At 46.3% G+C, this 23,148-nt stretch overlaps 1 protein-coding gene across 1 annotated transcript in view; it reads left to right on the top strand.

Annotated features, from left to right (window-relative positions):
* The first annotated feature begins 526 nt into the window (after positions 1-526).
* Positions 527-23,148, top strand: part of LOC112960233 (acid-sensing ion channel 2) — a 294,430-nt gene continuing 271,808 nt past the window's right edge. The window contains exon 1 of the mRNA XM_026054443.1: positions 527-1,134. Coding sequence (XP_025910228.1) covers positions 571-1,134 — 564 coding nt within the window. The 5' untranslated portion in view covers positions 527-570. The remainder of the gene's footprint in view (positions 1,135-23,148) is intronic.

Here is a 23,148-nt window from a genome sequence, read left to right as displayed (position 1 = left end):
ACGTCTGAATCAGCAGCTTGCAGCATTGGAGCAAGAGGAAAACTGCCCAGCCGGTCAGTGAGCCCCACCGCTCCRCAATCCATCAGCCCGGGGAAGCGGAATCCTTGCGCTTTATGCACTAGTTCCCAGGCTGCAAGCTGCCTCCACTTGTTTTAAGCTCTCCCTCTTAATCTCCTCTCGGCTTGGCGGGCGCGTGTGCGTGCATGTGTGTGTGTGTGTGCAGGGGGAGGACCTCCCTTCCATTGGCTGAGCGCTCGCTTCCCACCCACAGCTCTTCCACATCACCTTGGTGTCTCCCTAAATAAAACCAGCCCTTCTTATCGCACCGAGGAAATCAAGAGCTGGAGTTTGAATGGATTTTATATCAATATTTACCCCCACAGAGATGCTGCTGAGCTTGTAGGATAAGCTTGCAGCAGCTTGCCTGAGCCTCTCCGTCTCTCTCCCTCTCCTGCAAAGGTTTAATTACTTCCAACAGGGGAAGGGAGGGGAGGGGAGAGAGCCGGAGACTGGTGCTTGCCGGAGACTGATCCCTAAAGCACTACCAGGATTTAACCAACTCCAGCCCTCATGGATCTGAAGGACAGCACCAGCGAGGGCAGCATGGGCAGCCTGCAGCCTTCCAGCATTCAGATTTTTGCTAATACCTCCACGCTCCATGGGATCCGTCACGTCTTCGTCTACGGGCCGGTGACCATCCGGCGCCTGCTCTGGACCTTGGCTTTTGTGGGCTCACTGGGTCTGCTCCTGGTGGAGAGCTCAGACCGGGTGGCTTTCTACTTCTCCTATCAGCACGTGACCAAAGTGGACGAGGTGGTGGCAAATAGCCTGGTCTTCCCCGCTGTCACCATCTGTAATCTCAACGAGTTTCGCTTCTCCCGGCTCACTACAAATGACCTGTACCATGCTGGAGAGCTCCTGGCTTTGCTTGATGTCAACCTGCAGATCCCCAACCCTCACCTGGCTGACCCAGCTGTCTTAGCCATTCTCCAGGAAAAGGCCAACTTTAAGCAATACAAACCGAAAGTTTTCAGCATGCAGGAGTTCCTCGCACGGGTTGGTCATGATCTCAAGGATATGATGCTCTACTGCAAATTCAAAGGCCAAGAGTGTAGCCATGAGGACTTCAAAACTGTGAGTATAAGCAGAGCTCCTGCTCCTGTTCTCTTCTCTGGGTGTACAGACAGCAGCAGTGTTGCAGGACCAAGGAGGTCCCTGGCCAAGCTGCATGGGCATGGTGCCATGAGTGGATGGTGTCTGTTGGCTCTGGCAGGGCAGAGATGGAAGAAGCAGCCTGCTGAGATGAAGTTTGGTGCTTGAGTCCTTTGTGTGCAGGAGCAGTCTCTGCCAGGCCCATTTTCCTAGGAGGTGGCTTGGTATCACCCAGGGTGTCCCATGGGTCCTGCTGAAGCACTGAGCAAAAGAGGCAGAGTGACAGTCTCTTGCTCTGGTCAGTGAGTATCAGCCAACTAAGGAGATGGATGGATAGAGGCCGGTGAGAAATGCAGGTGCTTTGGGGATGAGCTRAGCTCTGTCCTTCTCCAGTGGTATCTCCCAGGATGTCTGTAGCTGTGTTGAAATTGTGGCTTATGATTGAACTGGGAGATATTTCTGCTTGTTGCTCATATTTCTGCTTGTTCCTCGTAGTCATCTATCCCAGTCTGCTGGATCCTTTTTGAGTCCTTCCCTGGTGCTGTGGTAGAGCGAGAGTGAAGGAAAAGCAAAAAGAAATCAGGCTCTGCTCTGGTGCCAGGTGGGCAGGGAGGTGGAGCGAGCCGGGCAGCCGGAGCGCCTSTGGGAAGCTGTATGGTTCTGGGTGGCATCCTGGTGACAGTGCACGCTGGAGAAAGTCCCTGTGTAAAAATGAGAGTCAAAAATAGCTTGCCTGGAAGAAGTAATGGCAGGCTGTGGTGCTGGGAGCGCAGTGGCGGTGGCAGCGAGTGGCGTGGCCCCACGTGCGGCGGGCTGGGTGCTGACAGTGCCCTGCTGGGGAAGGGGCGCAGGGGGGGACCCTGCAAAGGCGTCTGTGCTCCCCAGGCTTGCAGCTTGGTCCCTGCCCCGCCAAGCTGCCCGTGCGCCCTGGGTCTGTCTAAGCCTGGGCTTTGGGCTGTGCTGGGCGGTCCTTCTTTTGCTGATTCAGCAGGTTGGGAGGTTCAGTAATCGAGGAGTCAGGATTTTGATCTGTCTCTAGGAAGAGGAAATATTCTGTGTCTCTGCTGCTTCTAGATCTTATAACCCCATCTGACTCATGCTACAAARTCATTGCCACTGGATGGACTGTCCTCTTTTTAAAGGTTGGAGTAGGAACGTTTCATTCTATGTCTCTGCTATGGTCTGTGCATGCCCCTGCCTCCCTCATCCTGCCCAGCCAAGCAGGCTGCTCCTTTCCTTCTGCTTGGCAGAAGCTGAGAAAAGCTGGGGTCACTCAGGGTATCAAGAAAGATGTTTAAAGAACAGGCTGCCAAAGAATAGCCATGTATGACTAAGGACAGTAGATAATGTCCACATAATGGAGAATGGAGTGGAAGAGGAGAAACAGATGTAAGAGTTCAGGGGACAGAGGAGTTGGGGGAACAAGGAAAGAAGGACAGACCTTCCCCTCACCGTAGCAAGGGAGTGGGGAGAAGGAGGAATCCTGCCTGCAGTTTCTCAATCTTGTACCATGCAATAGATAGAGATGTTTTAGTTGTTCAGACTCCAGGCATTCCCTTGCATTAGCAAACTACAAGGAGCAGCACTCAACAAGCAACTCAACTGTCCTGGTCTCCACCTAGACTTTACCTCTCAGAGACAGCAAGCAGCAAAAAGTGTCTGTGTGAAAGCTGTATAGGTCTTCCCCAGGGAATCATGATGTAAAAGCCTTTGGATTGCCTCCATGTTGAATGAGAACCTTGATTTCTGGATGAATTTTGTGTTTAATCATCAAGGACTTGTTGCAATCCCAGCCCCTCTATTCCACGGCATGGCTAGTTGGCAAAGAGGCAAAGTACCATCAATGAAGCCTGATTTATTTACCATCCCGTTAGGGAACGTGAAGTAAATCTCAGAGCAGTTTTATAACATGGCATCCTGCTGAAGGACTCTCATCTCTCATTTTATACTCGCCAAAGTAATGCATCTGGGAGCAGAAAAGACAGGGGTGTTGCACTGGGAAGCTCCATCAAAAGCACTTAGTTCTGCTATCAAGTACTACTGAAGAACGTGGTGTAATATTGCCTGCTGGTTGGTTGTCACTTGTGGTGTAGACGAGTTCATTGTGTCCCCAGGGTGGGCGAGTGGGAGCTGCAATGGGAGCTCTTGACACACAGGAAGACACGACTTTACCCGCCTCCTCCTCCACTTCTCTGTGTCCCTGTAAACCATCTATTTCTGCATTGTGCTTTCCTTCGTCTCTCTCTTCCTCCTCTTCTCATAGCGTCTTGCCAGCAACGGTAACCTGTATCAGGGTCTGCCTCGAGGAGTGCAGCCCCTCAGCTTTGCTGCAAAGAGTCATCCAAAGGGCATGGCAAGGATTTAGCAGAGTGTGTGCTGATCTCCTCTGCTTGCATTGCAATGCATTGAACAGCAGGCAAGAAAGCGCAGCCCGCTGCTGTAGGCAGAGCCACAACAGCAAATTGGCAGAACACATTTTAGCAAACCCGTTCCCTGGGTCTGCCAGCAGCAGCAGCAGCCAAGGAAATCTCCCTCTTTGTGTGTGCATCGCTCCTCCCAGGAGGCCTCTGTTGAAAAATGACCTCAGAGATGGCAGTTTTCTAGAGGAGCTGAGCTCACGCTGCGTGAGCAGCCTGGTGGCATTAAGGGCATCCCATTCCACTGCTGATGTTAAGCCTGAATTTCCTGGGTATCTCTGTGGTTGTGCCAGAGCAAAGCCTCTTTTTTCCTGGACACCTTGTCTTGGATCACGGTCCTTTGCTGTCCCAGCCTGGGAGGAATGGCTTGCAATGGGCTGCAGGGTATTTTCTTGTGGATAGCACTTTAAGTGTCTGCTACAACATGGGATATGAGGCTAACAAAACTCTTCGACCCCGTGGTGTGAAAGGAGGAACGACTAAGGGGATAATTTGAGTGATGGAGGCCAYGAGCAGCAGGGGACTGGGGTATCTCGCTGCCACCTTGCTGAGGACGTTAGCCAGTAGCCACGTCATGCTGGGTATTCTCAAGAGGATGGCAGTGGGCTGTGTTTTGGTGTTAGTGCTTTCTTCCTGTCAGGTCATTTGCTAAATGGAATGTATAGTGTGTGCTTCCTCACACATCCAATTCATTTCAGCAGTAACACAATAATGCAGCTTGTGTCTGCTATGCCTTCATTGCTGGATGCCTATTTATTTGCAGTGGCCACAATATAACTCATTTATTTTCAATATACATTCTTACCAGTAGACAGTGTGCACATAACGGAGAGTCCATCACAAAAATATTCTGTTGTGAGACACTAGTATCTGCCAGTCTACCTTTTCTCATGCATTTCTTTTTCCCTGTTTCTCTCTCATATGTCGGTAAGTGCAGTATTTAGTAAATAACTTGTTTGTAAGTCTGACTGGTCCATGCATGTTCCTATCTTCTATTGTTTAACTTCCATGGTGGCTCATGGAAAGCATGGRGATTCCTTCGTTTGGACAAACCTTAGCTCTTTTATGTTTTCACCTTCTATTAACTGCAGCTGTTTCGCAAATTTTGCAAAAAAAGCATTTACACTGGATGAAACAACTCCCCTAGGAAGGAAAATTCAGAAATGTGACTGCAGCTCACTTAGCTGGAATGTGGATGAACCGAGTCTAAGGTTTTCTTGAAAAAGGTCTGTGTTTTCTYCCAGGTTGAGCTGTTTCTTGGCTGTGCACACTTCTCTCCATCGTTAGTGGTTTGAGATGAGACATAATCTCAAGATTTGAGATGCTTCAGAAATGAGCAAATCTGAAGTATCAGATACAGCTGGAGATCAGAGGGCTGCAAGTGCAAAGGGAGATGAGATACAGCAAGGAAAGTCACAGCAGTTCTTGGTTTAAGAGCCAGCTGTGGGCTCACATTTCCCTTGCTTATGGCCTTGGCTTACACGGCATACCCAGCCACTTAGTTTGAGGGAGAGGTAGAATTGCTTTCGTCTTTTAAGTAATTCCCCTTCACCACAATTATGCATCTGGCTGCGGATAGGCAACTCCTCTGCCTGCAGCTCATAGCTCCCCCGCCCAAGAATTCCCACTCCAAGCGGATTGGGAGCTTAAGCAAAATGAAAACTCCAGCCTGGAGAGCAGGTAGAGGTTTCTTCCAATGAAGAAGAAACCCTGGGCAAGAGGTACGTCCCTGGAGCAGCAAAGATGGGGAGTCTGTTTAGGAGGGCTGCAGAATTTTTATAGACCTTGAGGGCAAATTTCATGGGRGCTCCCCAGGCAATGGAAATATCTCTGTCTGGCTTCTTTCTGCCCATCAACTGTCCTACATGACAAACAGGGAGAAACTGCCTTTCTCCCAAAGACAGGGAGAATAAAGGCATTGAAAAGCTGTGAGGAGGCAAGGTGGTGAAAACCACAGAGTGAGGATGATAAATATCTCTCAGCCGCCGCGTCCTCTCGTCTCCTTAGCCTGTGGCTCTCTATGACTAACCCAGTTAATCTCACAAGGTCTCCGTGACAACTGGTCTTGGGCAGAGGCCTCCTGGGAATAGCTGGTTGTCCACAGTGGAGGAAGGCTGAAATCACAGAAAGCACCTAGAGGTGCTTGGGCTCTTTCTATATATGCATTGAACCTAAATCTAGTCATGCCAGAATGTGAAGGCTAGGAAAAGACCATGAACATATCAAAATAATAATAATAATAAAGTGCTCTAAAAAGCACTGCTGTTTGTCACTGCATTAAGCTTCTGAGGCGTTCCTAGAGCTGATTCCTTAATGGATGTGTCATTATTTCTCGCAGTGAGTCCCTGTCCTCTTCCATCTGCTGGAAACTGTTTGCTCTGCAAGGAGATGTYTGAGATTCCCAGATGCAGCGTTCAGCAACTCTTGTCTCAGAAAACGTGTCTCAGCTTCCAAGGGGACAGCGAGGTCATCTGAGGTGTCTATGTCTCCTCCAACAGAGCTGCTCCACATGGCGAGTCCCTCCTCTGCCTTTGCAAAATCTTTTGCTGAAATAATTTATACCTGGTGTGCCAGGCAAACTGACTTCCTTCTCTTCAAGAGATCCTACAATTGCCTTGTCTCAAAGACTGGTGGCATGAGGATGACTGGACTGCTAGATACTGTGATAAGCTGGGCCCTAAGAAGATGTCAAGTAAATACGTTGTCGTTGTGGCTGTAGCAAGTTTTGGTAGCAAGAAATCACAAGCATTTGGCCCAGTTTCAAATCTTGCTTTAGGACTGGTAAATTCAGAATGGTTTGCAGCAGATGCAAAGCACACAGCCTGACTCTGACAACCGGAGATGACAACATCTTCTGTCCTCCTTGTCTCCAGGGCAAAGAGTGATCCGAGGAGAGTCATGGGTAACAATCCCTGTGCCAGGCGGAGCYGACTGATTCATGCCAGATCCATTCCCCCTTGTTGGCATCTCTGGATGAGTCATTCTGATCACAAATCCAGCACATGACAGATGCGAAACTTCCATGGGAAGGSCCCCTCTGTCATGCGGCTACCTGTAGGAAAAGTCCTTTAGAAAAAAAGCCAAGAACAAATTAAAAGAGCCCTTAGGTGCTAAAAAGTATATCCTTTTTATAGGGATGAACACAACTTGAACGGTATTTTAAAAGCGCTTTGGAATTTCCAGATCTGCAAATCTGGATCTGCAAATGAAGAAACTTCTTAGGRATCACAACTCAACAAGCTAAGATGGGAAATGCTGGAAGAGGGGGACACTTCTGTCTCCATCTGCCATGGATCAGTCTATGAGACCAGCACCAGAAAGAAAAATGCCCTTTGGAGGTAAATACTCTGTGAGTCAGTTAAACAGATTGACACCAGTATGCTCAAGACCCTTCAAGAGACGATTTTCACCCAACCATGAATATTTAGAACAGAAGCATATTCCATTTTTCGAAGGAAAGCTGAATTGTTTTGATCATTTGTTGTTGTTGTTGTTGAATAAAGGATTTAGTCTATGTGTTAAGTCAGGGAGCTGTGAAGAAGCAAATGGTAATGGAAAATGTGCATACATTTGCTCACAGTGAAAGAGATGAAAGGAGATTTAATCAGTATTCAGTTAGATTTCCAGAGGGGAAGCTGGGCTATGCAGGTGTTTTTAATAGCAACAGAAGTTGCTTAGCTGCTTGCTCCTGTCAGATGAACCATTTCAGTGCTGACATTTTTTTTCTTCCTCTGTTGTACTTGTTCCCAGAGATGGGGAATACGGAAAGAAAATTGAAAGCGAAAAAGACCAAGACAAATTCAATCTAGTTGCCTGGTGCTTCCTTGAGCTGAGCCCAAATCACTTTGCCCTGTCTACTGCAGGCTTCGCCCAAGCAGGGTGAGCTTCATGACAAGCCCCAGGGCTTTCCTTTCAGTCACTCATGAGTTTGTTCTAATCTCACTTCCAGTGCAGGTTTCTTGGGAAATGGAGTTACCCTGAGGGAATCTGAAAGTTCTAAGTTTGATTTCATTCCATATCTCAGAAAAACATGGTGAAGACCAAAGATTTTAGTGGGATGGTGTTTTCAGTGATGATATGACTTTGATTTATGAACTAATGTAATATAAAGATTGGCATGAAATTAGAAAGGTGATTGCCTTTTCAAAGGTTTTGATAYAACTGAAGAAGGAAACTCAAAATAATCCCTTTAAGATAATTTTTTTGTTTCCATTTCACCCAGCTCCTCCTTCCAAACTCCCTGAGATCCCTGTGTTCACATGGTGAAGGACAGTCACACAGGGACGTCACCCTGACTCCTGATCCTCAGCCAGATGGCTGAGTCCCATGACAATAATTCAAATAATTTGCTCACCTGAATACTTGAGGGAAGGAGATGAGAATAAATAAACCCAACAAATGCTCTCTTATGACTTAATTACATGTACTTTAGGCAGGGTAATGATGCCAGAGGTAGGACAAAAAAGGGCTAACTCCATTGAACTGACTGCAGGGAAGGGCTAATGGGAGGAATTAATGTAAGTTTAACCCTATGCAGCCAAACCTCCAAGATGACACTCCACTGCCTCCTGGCACTAAATGGGCTGGTGCATATAGACACRTCCATCAGACAGGCTGTGGTCCTTCCACTGCCACCTGCTACGTTTTGGAAGGGCCGCTTGTGAGATCCATCTTCGCTTGTGATGCACAAAGCAGCAACGATAGTTGCACTGTTACCTCGTCTGCAGTTTTCCACCTGAACAAAAATATCAGAGAGGCCTTTTTTTTTTTCTTCCTGTGAAAATATGAACCAAAAATATTACTGTGAAGTCTGCTGGGAACTGCAGCTGCAGAGGTTCCTGTTTTTCTCTGGACACACTGCCTGGGATATGTTTCCCAGAATAAAGCATGATCTCCTTGCTCACTAAGAGGTGATGCCTGGTTCTAGGACTTACATAATCCTCATGTATTGAACTTTCGCTTTTAAATATTTCAGGACTGGAGATTCTTCCTTTTAGCGGTAAGACATAAAATCTCTTCACTAAAGGAAGTTTCTTGAAAATTCTCGTTGCCTCTCCATTTTCCCTTCTAAAAAATCTTTATGCAAAGAAGTTGGGCCAGTTTTCCAAAGTAGCATGAGCTGCTAGAGTCTGGATGTCACATCAAGAAAAGGGTTGATGTTTTTGAYGTGAGCCCTCTACCTGTTGGCTGCCCTTAATGAACCCCACAGCCACCAACCATTTAAGAGAYGCCACAAAAAAACTTTAAGCGGCCACTACCTAATGCTAAATTATGATGGAGCATCTCCTGGAACACAGGTGACATCCACATGAGTAACAARTGAATTTGTTCCTGTCAAGGCAATGACAACGGATTGGAATTGAATCAGCACAAGTGCTATCTGCTGCCCTCCGCTATCTGGCACGAGTCCTTTGCAGAGCGTGGGTCATTCCAGGAACACAACGTGACAGCGAAGGGGTGTCCTCGGTGTGGCGATGGAACCGTGTGGACAGCCGCTAAGGACACGCTGGGAGAGGAAGGCAGTTCCAGGCTGGCAGGCCGACTGTTTCTACTGCATCCCAGCGGAGCCTGCCGGGCTAGAGACTTTAATGAGAACAAGGTCAGGCTATTAGCTGTGATTATTGCATCCTTCCCTGGCAAAAAAGAATTGTCTTCTCATTATAACTTGGTAGTAGATAAAGGTCCTTAAAGGAAATCAGGCCTCTGGTGTTGTCTTGTGCATGTGCATCTCTGCAAGGGAAATAGATTGAGGAGGGAAAGGGATTTTCTATGGATTTTGTGCACTATATTAGAAAAAACTGCACAATGGTCTTCTTGGGACTGATGCAAATAGGATTGGAAGTTTCTGAAAAATCACTTCCCTGCTGGCTGTGCTGGTGTTTTATCTCTGGACATGCTGACACGTGGTGTCAGGTTGAGCTGTGGTTGTCAGCTCCCTGTTCTCCATCTGTGTGGTGCATCTGGAGGGGCTGTGAATGGCAGGAGTTGAAGTGGCAGGGGAAATAAGGTAGAAAAGGAAAAGAGGAGAGCAACAGGAGAAGAAGCAAGGTGAGATGGAAATGGGGGAAAACTGCATCTTGACATGGAGAACTTGCACCTCTGAGTTGACTCAAAAAAAAAAAAAAAAAAAAAAAACAAATAGAAGTAATCTTTGGTTTTAGAAACAAAGACTGATGAGCCTGGAATTGGTCTGAACATTTCCATTGAGAACTTTCCATCAGAAAATGCTGTCTGGAAGCAAAAAAAAAAAAAAAAAAGAAAAAGCTTTCCTGCTTTGAGATGAGATTTCCCATGAGAAAAATGAAAGTCTTTTGTCTCAAAGCATTTTTATTTTCCATTAAATTAACTTAAAAAAAATCTCAGAGCAAAACCAAATGATAAAACCCTGGGATGTCTCATTAAATGGATGCTCCGGTTTTCAACTAGTTCTAAATTAAGCAATGCAAAGAGTCCCCTGGAGCTGTGAGACTCTCCATCACTCGTAGCCTCTACATGGGGGCTTGTAATCTGTGACTAGCAGGTCAGGTGCATCCCAGGCTCTATTTCACATGGTTCTGGGGGGCAAAAGATGGCATTGCACTGCTAGGAAAGGGGAGCTCTGAGTTACRTGCTTGTTTGTGGCACATCTTGGCTGTAAAACGCCTGTGGTGCTTGTTCTGAAGAAGGAAGCATAGCCTGCTTTCAAGCAAGCACACACGGCTTTCAAAGGACATGTTTCAGTCTAAGGTCCCTTATGAAAGACCATCCTCTGATCCTTCTGGAAATAGTTCTTCTTTGGTCTTCTCTCCTGATAAAACAAGGTTTCAGCAATTGCCTTTCATCTCGCTTTCCATTAAGGACTTTGAAAAGCATTGGCTAATTTTAACTCCATTTGAAAGAGCTATAGAAGTCTCAAAGACAGGTTTCTCAAAGCTTCATGATAAGTAAACACCTGAGAGAGCCCCAAACTCATGTCCACTGAGGAAAAAGAAGGGACAACAAGGATACTAGATGTACCCTGCTTTCTCCCAAAGTGACCCGGCAATAACTAGCCAGATTACACTCCCCTGACACGTGGACAGCACGGTGACGGGAAAGGCAGTATGCACGGGCTGTGCTACCTGTGGGAAATGCAGAAACACCCCAGGGGTAAATGTGTGACTGTGTGAAAGCAGGTACAGGGATGTGGATGTTGGCTAGTTCTGGCTTGTTCTGCCTTTGCCTGCTAGGGGTCCTAGGGGAGCTGGGGCAAGGGAGGAAACAAAATACCCACCTCCTCAAGAGAACAAGCTTCAGGGATTTTGCTGTTTCAAGAACAACTGATTTTAWAGTGGTTTTGCTTCTCATCAATTATGTAAATCACTCATTTCCTCCTGTGCATTTGCAACAACTACCGTAGAGGCCAGAGTCTTCAGAGACGAAAGTCACAGCTTCTCATCACAGCATCACATGAGCGAGATTTAAGGCACTTCGTGATGCATTTTTGCACAAAGCCTTGGATGTTACAAAAGCAGGAGAAAAACAGYAGCTGCATCCTTATTGACTCCTCTGCTGTTAGGTAACCAAACATTCACATATCTACCAATATACTCATGAATCAATGTGCTATCACTGTATTTCTACTGGAGGTATATGCACTGCAGACTTGTTAATCACCATGTCGTCCAAGCTTGTGTTAATTTATCATTACAGTGGAGCTTTGCAATTATGATGGGGCCTATACAGAGGACTTCTTGGGACTAGAGCTTCTTTGTGCTGGGTGGGTTATGCAGTGCTTGCACAMAGGCCATCCCTTGGAAAGGAGGTGGGAATGCAGAAGAAGGGCTGGGAGAGTGGACAGATCTTTTCATTTTCAGCTGAGGTCCAAACAGATGGTATGAGTGTGATTCTGCCTCCCTCAGCCTGCAGAAAGAGATGGAAGCCTCTTCTCAGAGGGCTTCCTCAAGGCGTCCATTCATGATRCCTGTAGGACTTAAGAAGCAAAAGGAGAGCAGAAATGTGCTCTCCATGGCACTGATCACCAAAGATGATGCAAGCACGAGCACACTAAGTCAGAAAAAAAAGCGGGGAGGATGACCCTGCTTTGGCTCAGAATATCCACTTCCAACTTAACGCTCTCCAATCCATGCTCAGACTGACCACGCCACCAAGTGAGCTCACACTGCGTAAGTGCCACGCACAGAGCTGGGCTGCGCTGCACTGCAGGGTTCGGGATCTATCAGCTGGCTGCAAATTTGCATCGAGCTCCTCAGGGCACAGGTAGGAAGCGCTGGAGCAGCCGCTTGCTCATGTGCGACCCGCAACGCTGCGTGGGATGCTGCTCGCACCCCTCCATTCGTGTTGCYGATAACATTTGTCAGCTCCTTGGGGCAAGGACTGTCTCTCTGGTTGATGTTTATTATTAAGCATATATTTTTAAAACTGATTAAAAATTAAATAGGGGTTTCATTTCTATCCACCTCAGAGAATGATGTGAGTTATGATTTTGTGCAGAGACAGAAGAATATCCACCATTCCCATTCACAAGGAATTCAAACCAAACAGATTTTTGTACAGCTATCTTTACTCAGAGTTTTTATAGCCTTGCTTACTATATTTGCAAGTCAGCTACACAACGTACCTGTGTATCCACAGCTACTCCCAGCTCTGYAGACCCCCGATATGGAGGCTGTTTAGCCTGCAGGAGCCAAGTAAAACATCTGCCTCCCTTCCAGTTTGGAAGGCTGTTAGATGCAGAGCGGTATTGCTAAGCCTAAGATTACGGCTCCGTTTTGTATAGTGTTGGCTCTTTGCTGGTGTGATTAAGTGCCATATATTTCCCCCCCTGTGTTTCAAGATAATCTGTAATGGTACTCCTTGCAGGAGGTTAAAATAAGGGTGCAGCCACTGCAGGGAAATTCATGCTGCAAACCATTTCTAGACACCCAGTAAAGGCAATTTAGTTACCAGGGATAGGGAAATGAGTTGTGCATTTATTCTGTTGCAAATCAGATATGTGCACATTCCCCATTTGCAAAGCAGCCCAGGAAGCTGAAGAAGAGATGTCAGTGAATTGCTAAGGTGGTTATTGTTAGCTATTTTAGCTTGTATAGTYGAGTCCTTCCATGCTATCAGGAGGAGAAATAAATAGTATGCGTCAGGTGCGTTCTCGTAATCACACTTGTCTTTCAAAGCAGCCTCGCCACGCTTTCAAAAAAGCCTCATGCTAAACACAGTGAGAACAGAAAATAGCCYGTAAGCTTCTCTGCTAAGAAAACCTCTGCCTGCCCCTCCGCTAAGCTTTATGCCTAAGAAAATCCATCTCGGCAGTATTTCATGGTTCTGCTTGCAATAGTTTCTCCTGGCTTTCTACTCAGGCACATCTGGGCTTGAGACCTCCTTGCTTTGGAAGCGCAACCAGAGGTCTGCCTTGGGCCACGTCCATACGATGCTGCGAAATGATGCAGGCTCCTGCCTCCGAGCTTTTACGGACTGTGACGCTGTGGTGACGCAGAGGACGATTTTATTGTCATAAGTATGAGAGCGCTACAGCAGGAGCACACCACAACTCTRTGGCACTGGCACGATGAGATGATGGCTTCTCACGTGTGTTCTTGGTTCGGTATGGTGGTGGCGCTGCGAGCTGGGGAGCCTGGCTGCTGGTCAAAGAACCACGCAAGTCTTAGCTACTGGAAAATAGTGCTTAGCTCTGTGCTTGCCTGGTACTTTTCACGCCACTCTGTCATTAAAAAAAAAAAAAAAAAAGAAATCTTCCGTGCTAAATTTCATAGGTTTCCTTCTTCCCTAACTAGTAACAGAATTTTCTTCCTATCACTTTAAAATCCTAGGATTTAGCAAGTGGATAGATTGCATTTCTTAAAAATGTAAACCCAGCTATGAAACAAATATTCCTCTCTTCCCCGGGATCTATTCCTTTGCCTTGTCATTTTGAGCTCCATCATGGTCGTTACCACACAGTGGTAACTTTGTGGTAAGGAAGGTTAAGTGCTGAGGTTAAAACAGGTTCAAGCATAATCCAGAGTGCCCTTGGCAAAGACAAAAATGTTTTACTGGGGCTCATTCATCATTGCTTGACTGCTCCAAGTGCTGGAGTGGATAATTATTGTTTTTATATGCCTTTATGAGAGCTGCAAAAGAGCCAAAAGGAAATGCACCACCATTTTTCTCGCTTAACCCACATTCAACAGGGAATAATAATGTTTAAGACCTCAGAGTGCAGGGCAAAAGGGTTTTTTCCCCTCTTCAGACACCAGATTCTCTTGCACGAGCCCTGCAGAGTCGTGCAGGTTCAGCTCCACAGAGCTGGTTTCTGTCAGTTCGTGCAGTTAAAACGAGTGCATTTTGGAGTCTGTGCCAGGGAGCTGGACCTGCCTGCACAAAACCATCTTCAACCCCTGGGAAGCCTTAGGGCAACCGGAGGAAGCACCACTGCATGAAGGCAGTGCATGAAATACTTAGAAACGCCTGGGGACAGACACACAGTGCCCCAAGCAAAGACACATCCCTCCTGACACCACTAGAATGCTGTGAAGAATTTTTCCAGGCTCACCCCAAGAGGGAACTTTTCTCTGCATGATGAAAAGCCAAGGAAATGTGTTCTGCAATGTAGAAAAGAGACTTCGCAGCCATGAGATGCAAAAGAAGTGTCAGGAGTATCACAGATCTCAAATGTCACTGACCAAAGATCTTCTTACTGCTCCTTTCTTGTCCATTCAAGTGGTTCATGTTGATCCCAGCTGATACATTAGTTCATATTCGAGAAGCTTCGTGGACATATATAAACCTTGAGAATCATAAGGCAGAAGTCCTGATTTTATTATTTTTTTTTTCCTTAAGTGGCTGCTTTATCTTTATGTGCCTTGCCAAGGACTTTTGCCAAGTTATTTCTTGCAGAGATCAGGATATGCTAATGTCAGTGGAGAGAGCAGTGGGGAACTCTGCAGGAAGAACAGCTCTAGTCACACATGTTCGAAAGGAGCCCAACTCAAACTGGAAGGGGTACAGAGAGAGACTACAAGGAGGATTAAGGAAAAGTGGAACCTGTTTGAGGAGGGAAGATTATGAGAATTTAGCTTGTTTAAGCTAGCAAAGCAAAGGCTGCATGAAGGGCTGTGATTACTCCTTAGAAATACATCAAGGGGATAAGCACTGAGAAGGAACTAGAGCTATTTAAGCAAAATGATGATGCAGCTTTGGAGCAAATAGGTATAAATTGGTCATAGATAACTTTATGCTGGAAGTTACAAGGTTTCTTTTCTTAATGCTTGAAGGAATAAAATCCTGAAGCGACTGTTCGGTAGGAATAATGGCAATAAACAGCCTAGCAAGATTTGTAACCAGGATCATCACTTGCAGATAGGATTATGTGATGTGGCTGCTGGTGACACGGGAGGCTGCACTCAAGAACCTGTCCAGTTTGATGCCTCAGATGCTCTGGGAGCCCTGGTCACTAGCCTGACTACTTGGGTGTTAGATACATCAGGTCTGGGTTTGAGCTCCTAAGCGGCTTTGGAAGCACATGGTGAGAACTCTGTGGTTTTAGACCATAGGAGGATTTTAACATAGAACTTGTCGGGAAATTTGATTAACTGAAGCCCTAGCTGGGTCTGAATGGAGCCCCTGACATTTGGTCTATGCTAGTGCAGATCCACCAGGTGCTTTTACTGTTCAGCCACACTGTAGCATCCCATGGGGAGGCTGAACCAGCTTCTGAAGGTGTTCGTGTTGCTTGCTGAGACTACCCAGAATMTGAGTAAGACACCTGCACTGCAAAAAACCTCTGCTAAGCCTTGCCYGCTTGCATGTTAGCAGCACAGCCAAGGGCAGCCCTGAGCCGCAGCTGAAGTTTACGTCTGCCAGGAGTGGCAAGAACTTCATGGCAGAGTTGATAACAGCCAGTCTGACTGAGATTGGGACACCAGATGTGGTGGCATTGGTGTTCTGCATTAGTATTGACAGAGAGTCAATGAGTCCCTGGAATGCTGGTGTACTAGACATGGTAAAAATATGGATCAGAAAGATGGTCATTGTGCTATATTACTTAAAAATAATAAAATTTTCTGTCTGATTTAAGGAGTCTCTGAGCAGCAAGAGAGAGAAGAGGGGAAAACATCAGCTAGATTGATCCTAACCCATACAGCTTTCCACTACACATAATGTAACAGAGATAAAGAAGTGGAAACCTTATTTTAAAAGACAATAATACACTCCCTCCACAGAAATGAATTATTTGGTCTTGATTTCACCCACCTGGGAACTCTGATTATTGTCTTGTGAAATGGAGCACCTGGTCTATTATCCATAAATAAGCGAGAGCAAATGCACTGTGTTTTCATTACCAAGTATGGCTTCCCCACAGGGCTGCAGAGCGTACGGGAATATACAGCAGTAAAGGAAAGAAATTTGGAAGTTTGCCCTCAGGTTTCCTAGGGAGACAAGGCTGTGGTAACAGATACAGAATTTCTTGCTCTGCCCACGGGGGTTCCCTTCCCACGGCTAAAAAGTGATTGTTGTTGCCATTAATTAGAGCTGTATGGAAACATTCATGGGCAAACCTGAAGCCACATCAAACAGGCCCATTCAGGGGTGGGCAACAGACTTAAATTGCAAGCTGGCTTCCTTGAAAGATGCACTGAGATGCCTAATGCATGAGCTAAAAATCCAGCCTCAAATAACTTGGGAATACCCATGGCTAGGACAAACCAAGGCCCAAGACTCACTTTCTGCCAACCTGGGGGATAAGGTCTCACAAATGTACTGGAATCTTAGCTTTATGCTGTATATGCAGCTCAATCTCTTCTCTTTTCTGGGGGTGTGTCTTATTGTGTACGGCTGTTCTCCTTTTGAATCCAAACTGTTGTGCTCAACAGCTCTGCTCCAAGCATGGACAGCAATGACCTTGCCAAGACCACTTTGTGCTACAGCCTTGTACCCTGGAAAACCCTTGGTTTGGATGGACCTTGAATAGATCTAATGCTTCACTCATCCCCTGTGCTAGACTTGAGAGAACACCTGATGTAAAGAAGAGTTCACAGACCAGCCCAACTAAATCTGGTTGGTCCAACTGCGGGAGGAGGGATGCTCTGGTTAACAGTGCAGCCAGTTATGGGAAGAGAGACTAGAAAGTAAAACCAGGATGGCTACTTGGCACAGTAGGCAAGAGCGCTATTCAAAAGAGTGTGGTGGCCTTCTGGAGTTCACTTGGACACTGAAACCACCTCTCGTGGTCACCAGTGACAGGTTTGTGCTAGTGAAAACGCAGCAGGACAGAAGTGTGAAGACCCTGCCTTCGCTATCATCTCAGCACCGCCTTGGAGATGTGTGTCAGACCGGGCCATCACAGTTTTCCATCTTTCCATCTCATACTGTTGTGTTCCAGATCATTTGTTCTGACTGTGCACGCTTGTTTTCAATTCACCAGCTCCTTTACAGTCGTTTATAATTCACTTTCACTGCCTTTTAATGAATATTTGTTCAATGGAGCATTTTCCAGGGAGCTTGTGTGACGCATAGAGACTGCCCACATCCCAGCAGCCTCCAAGACATTTTAAGGTGAGGAAGTAAGCTAGGAAAGCTTCTGAAGCACAGATTTGTTGTCTTTCCAGAGATCATACCGGAAAGGTGGCCTCTACCTTGCCCAGAGAACCTATAGCAAGCTCTTGGGAGAGCTCATGCCGTACCATCTCTACATGATGCTATATACCACCTCACACAGGTAAAGAAACAATTCAAAGGCTACACAAAGGTATCCTCTAYCTGATTAGAGAAGTTCTGCCTCCTAGTGAAAATCCTCAGATCTTCAGGAGGATATTGAGAGACAGAAAGGAGGTAGACAGAACCAGGAGTGAACGTGATTCTTCTAAAGATCCAGGATTGCTTGAAAAATAAAAACGCACAGACTATGTGAATACTTCAGAAAGTGCTGAGAACACTCAGCAATCTGCTTTGTTGATAGAGGGAGCAATGCAAATTCATAATTACTGTAGATAAACATGTCCGAGTTAATTACTTCTCCCATTTGATGGTTGTGCAGATGATGTGATGACTAACAGAACTGGTTTTCCTTTCTTCTTTGCCATGAAAGCCCAGGCTACAGCACGGGCTGGGGAAGGATGTGTCAGGAAAACCAAGGTATAAAGGGAAGAGATGACTCAAACTGCAAGGGTCGCTCACTCCTGCTTGTGGGTAGGAGCCTTCAAAGAACAAACTGGACTCAGATTTCAAGCATGTCTACTTCCATCTATTTGCCTGCATACTCAGCTGCTGTTTGGACAAAATCAGCCCAGATCTAAAGTAGATTGAAGACATGCCCATACACTCCAGAGAGGATGAAAATCAAGCCATGGGAACAGAAATTCAATGTCATTATGTGCTTCCAAAAAAAATGACTTGGAAAAGCATCAGTGGGACCAGASTCCCAAGCACCTTGCTGGTGTGTTTGAGGTCTCAAAGACTTATCCCCTCAGACTCAAATGTCTCATTAAGTAATGTCAACTTTTTGGATACTCTGCTAACAATTTGCTGTGAATGGTGTTAATAGCATAAAGGCATCCTGGGCTCTCCTTTTAGGTCACACACACCTAATTAGCAGTTTAGGGTTCTGAAAAACTCATTAGCATTTTGGGAACCTGAAAGGCCACACTAATGAAGAAGGGTTCAAGCACTTGGTGGATTTTGAATTCCCCATTTTAGCAGCTCCAGTTTTTAGGGAGCCTGTCAAGACTGTTTTTAYGGAAGCGTCTTTCTTAACCTGGAGAGAAATGCACATTTTGTCTTCTGTCATTTGCCAACACTGAGCGATTCTGCTTCATTTCCATGGAAGGCAGCAGTCACCAGCACTGGGGCTGCAATTTGCCCTCTTTGCTACGTGCTCTAAAATCTGTATTTAGCCTAACGCTTTAAGCCAATCTGCTTCCCAAGCCCAGCTGCATCTACAACTCTCCGGGAGATTTTGGCAGCGTCGCTGCCTGTCTGATAGCGCTCGCCCAGCAGCACTGGAGCTTTGGAGAGAGGCAGTGAAGAGCAGCAAAGAGGAGGAGGAGGATGTAAAAGCAGAGCAGCAGAGCACCTCTGAGTGACTCCCCCTTCTTCCTGAGCTGCCTGCCGTTCAGCAGAAACACAGAGGAGAATAGAAAAATACTTATTGACTCTCGGAGGATGCAAGTCTGCAGCAAGCTCCATGTGAGGGACTCGTGCATTATTTATGGCTCCACGCTGCATGCTTCCTTCCACYGGATGAACAAATTTTCTTATTTGGAGGTGCTTTCAACTGACACCCAAGTTTAAAATTTTCTCTGCTGGGCTGGGAATGTGTAACTGCATGGGCTTAATCTCACCAGGCACCGGCAGCCAAGGGATGTGTCAGCCTGGCCACCCACAGGGTGCGGAGCCAGGATCCCAGCGAGCCCTGTTTCCTGCACCACGCTGAGCTGTTGCTACCTTGGCCTTAGACTCGAGCTCTTACAGCTCTAATTGCCAGGCAGCAATTAGCCATTTATCCTCCCTGTCTAGACAGGCCTTGAACATGGTGCTGTTCTCAGTCAAGATCTTGCAGCTGGGGAGGCCCCATTCAAAGCCTCAGCTGATGTTTCCCCTTGGAAATGYTGCTGCTGGGATGGGATCCTGCCTGGCTGGACTGCAGCCCTGCCTGCTTTTTTTTTTTTTAGCATATTAGCCCCAATAGCTGTGTTTTTTTTTTTTTTTTGCTCCATGATAGAGTTCAGCTTCTTGCACATGGCAGAAAATGGGGCTGACAGTCATTTTTGTATCCACATCCCTTGTTCTGCTCAAGGTCTACGTGCTCCCTCCTGCCAACAGCCAAGGAAAAGCTGAGCATCTTCTGAGCACCCCATCCAACAGCTCAGGTTGGCAGATCCCTGCYGAGGAAATCTGGACCTCCCTCTCCCTTGCCCCTGGTAAAATAAGTTGGAAAAAAAATATTTAAGAGTAATAAACGCAATGTACATTTCACAAATGGATGTGGGCTGGGTGCATTTTATACCTGAAAAATGTCTGTATTATAGACCTGGATATATTTTGTGGTATATTAGGCTTCACATATTAAATGCSATATTAAATAGAGTTATTATGCATAGATATCATTAAATGCATATTTAGTGCACATTTTAGGTGTTTGTTATTATCCAATACCATCATTCCAGYACAGTAATGTGCTAAAAATGAAAGGGATTAAAGCGATAAGTTGAAAAAGTTTTAACTGTTTTAAATAAAATATTTTTTTCTGGGAGTAAACAAGCAAGTCAAGGTGATTAATTTAGACTTTCCTCCCCAAGTGGATTTCACTGAGTCAAATTGACACTTCCTGGCAAGATGTTACAAAAGAGATGAAAACTCTTTCCCTGTTCAGAGTTTTGTGTTTGCTTCTTTACTTCTTGCCTGTCACTACCCAACTGTGCCGTGGACCATCTAGAGGCATCAGCCTCTGATCTGGGGCCATCACGGGCTCCAGGGAGCTTGGTGGGATGCAGGAGCCACCAGAGGGTTCTCCATGAATACAGATGTCCTGAGCATCTCTCCATTTAGCTTTGGGCTCTAAATGTTTGATTTCAGAACTGCTGAGGGCATTTGCTGAACTTTGGAGAGCCAAGGGTAAATGGAGCAGAAGGAAACTCAGAAGAGAGGCAGGCAGCTTTATTGCCTCCCTGGAAAAACCCTCCACAAGGCTCATCCAGGCTGGTTCAGCTCTGGCAGAACTCTCTGAAGCAGTTTTGGGTTCAGATGTGGTCACAAACACTGTCACAGTCAGGGCTGCTTTCTTCAGCTGAATACAAAAGCCATATGGAGACTCCTGAGCAATCTGTTCTGCTGTCCCTTGGTGTCTGTAGGGTCACTGATGATGTCTCTGTTTATCGGGCAAGATGTGGCCCCAGGGGAGACCCAGGGAAAAATCAGCAACAAGGCAAGGAACTCCAAGTGTAAAGAGACAGCAGACACCTCATCCTGCTGCACTGGCTCTAGCAGGATGGTCCTTCCTGCAGTGCGCTAGAAAGGCTCTGCAGACCTTTCTAGTTCTCTTGTTCCCGGTGCCCATCTTATTGGGCCAAAAACTGTGCCTGGTTCATTGGATAAGGATATAAGCTGCAACCGCGACACAGGCCTGCCTGCAGATCCCTGTGGACCAGCTGGGAGAACATACAGTGCCTGGAGCTTGCTCCTCCTCTAGGATCCATGCCATGGGTGCAGAGAATTGGAGGTACCAAGTTTCATAGCCAGTACCGCAGACCAGTCCCTAGCCAAGTGAGCAGTGAGAAACTGAAAGCACTGCTAGCTGTGGTGTCACTGTCACCTCTCCTTGTCCCTGCCTCGGTATGGAGGAAGGAACATCCTCTGTTCGTTCCCTCTTCTTAATTTGCCCTGACTAGCTCTGAACACTCAGCATGGGGCTGCAGCAGAGAGAGGGAGGTTTGGATTTCCTGGTGAGCAGCAGGATGGAACTGTCCATTAAGAGCAAATCCGCTTTGTAAACTGTTCCCTGTGCTGTTAAATGCCAGATTATTGGGAGAGAAGGAGCTCGGTTTCTYGCAAGGAATGAGAGCTGCACTGGTGCTAGCTGCCTGGGTTGAGGGTGGTGAAGGGCTCGTGTGTGGATATCACTGCATCGCTTCAGTGTGGCAGAGCAGAGCCGTGACACAGCAACAGCACCAGGGTTTAGCCTTCTGCTTTAGCTGAACCTGGATTACAGCAGCCAAACTGCAATGTCCCATCAAAACTTGCTGCCATTTCACGAGTAGCAAAATATCAAGAAATGGGGCTAGATTAAAGCTAGCTTGATTGGTGCCCTCCATCAAGAGCTGCTCCCTCAACCTTCTCCTGGCTTTACCCATGATAACAGAGGCTTTTATTGAAATGATGAGGGCACCTCCAAGGCCCCTCAACTAGAATCTAGGGCTGCTTTTCACCAGGCTGGGAAAGCAGCAGGCTCTGTCCCAAGACCACAGAATGATGATGGCCGTTTTGTGCATATTCCTCAAATCTCATTCTTTCACTGGCTCTCGGAAAGTTAAATATTAAGTAGGTTCTATCTTAAAACCCTGCATATTAAAAAAAAAAAAAGACATAACCTGTGTTTTGAGCATGCTTCAGCTAGTATTTTAAAGAGCAATTTGCCATGAGATATAGCATTGTATTTCCGAGCTCACAGACGCAGAGACACTGTGAATGGTTTCTCCATAAAACAGAAGATGCCTGTGAGTTCAATTCTTTCACAGGTCATATCCCTGTGCAGGAAAGGGGCTCTTTTCTCCTAAAACAGGAGTCTCTAGTCTGAGACATCCTAGTCTCGGGTGCATATCCACAGATATTGGACGAATTTGTACTTTGATGGAAGACACCCTAGGAAGTGGACAAGACTTAAGAGCCTTTTAAGGCCTGGAATCTCCCATGTTTTAATTAGTTGGGGAGAGGTCCCATGTGCTGTTAAAAAGCACATGGTGCAAGCAGGAGCCATGAGCAGTAACGCTCTTGAAGGTGCCCAAGCAGGAATACCCACGAAGACAAGAGCAATTGCCTAGAACTTCCCTTTTCTTGCACGCTAGCAGTGCTGCTCCTGCCCACAGACTGACTCACCAACTTGGGTTCATCCGGTGGTTACAGCACTCGACGAGGCGTTAGGAAATCCAGGCTCCAACTGTTGGCTCTCTGGTGACATGTATTTGTGACGAGCCACCACAAGAAGTCATTTCTGGCCAGCGGGTCTGAAACTGTTGTAGGGAAGTGTGTGATTTTTAAGCTCACCACCTTAAAGTGGAGACTTCTCCAGATGAAGAGGCGGCAGTGAAAGCTTAAACCTTAATTGTTAGTATTACTAGAGGATTGGTGTGAATGTGATCCAACCCCAAGGGAGGAGTTCTCTTTTTCATCAGGGGTAAATTTTTCTGCCCCCTCAAAAGAATTAACTTTCCTAGACACATTCATTAGAGCCTTAATGACATCTTAATGAGAAGCAACATAAATTTGTCCGTATGACCTTGAGAAGGCATCTCCTGTGAAAACTCATTAGTTTTTCTCTCCCTCTGAGGTTCCCATGCATTTTTCATGCTAGACTAGGGTCAGACTCATGATGGCGAAGAAGCCCCTTACCCATCCCTTCTAGGAGACTTTCCTCAGGAAAGATGCACTGTAAATAACCCTCATTTCCACTTGCAGMTGTAGGTTTTACATTCTGAGCTGAAGAGATAAACTAACTCCCTATCCACAGCAGACAGCGTTCTCAGAATTTCTTTCCAATTCTCTCCCCCACACACCCACCCTGGCATGACAAATAAGAGATTGTAATTCTCTGGGAGGCATGGTTTATGTGAAGCAATGTGTTTTCCTGTCCAAGCAGCTAAATATTATGTAGCAAGGCAGCTGATACAAGGTTTGGGCAGTATATTCCCTGGCAGACTTGCCATGATTTTCCAATTCACTGAGCTAATATGGGATGATTAAGGCAAGTCTTCCTTACTGGTTACTACTGTAATCTTTTTTCTCTGCACTGCGTAACCATTTTCCAATTTCCCCTGCATAAACAGGGCTGTTTTCTCCCTTCTCCGTTTAGGCCTCGGGTTTAAATTTGGGGTTTTTTTTTGCATGTTCTGAT

Source organism: Nothoprocta perdicaria, unplaced genomic scaffold (genome assembly GCF_003342845.1).
Source record: "Nothoprocta perdicaria isolate Ctin4 unplaced genomic scaffold, notPer1 scaffold_121, whole genome shotgun sequence".
Lineage (NCBI taxonomy): Eukaryota > Metazoa > Chordata > Aves > Tinamiformes > Tinamidae > Nothoprocta > Nothoprocta perdicaria.
This window is presented reverse-complemented; position numbering and strand designations above follow the sequence as displayed.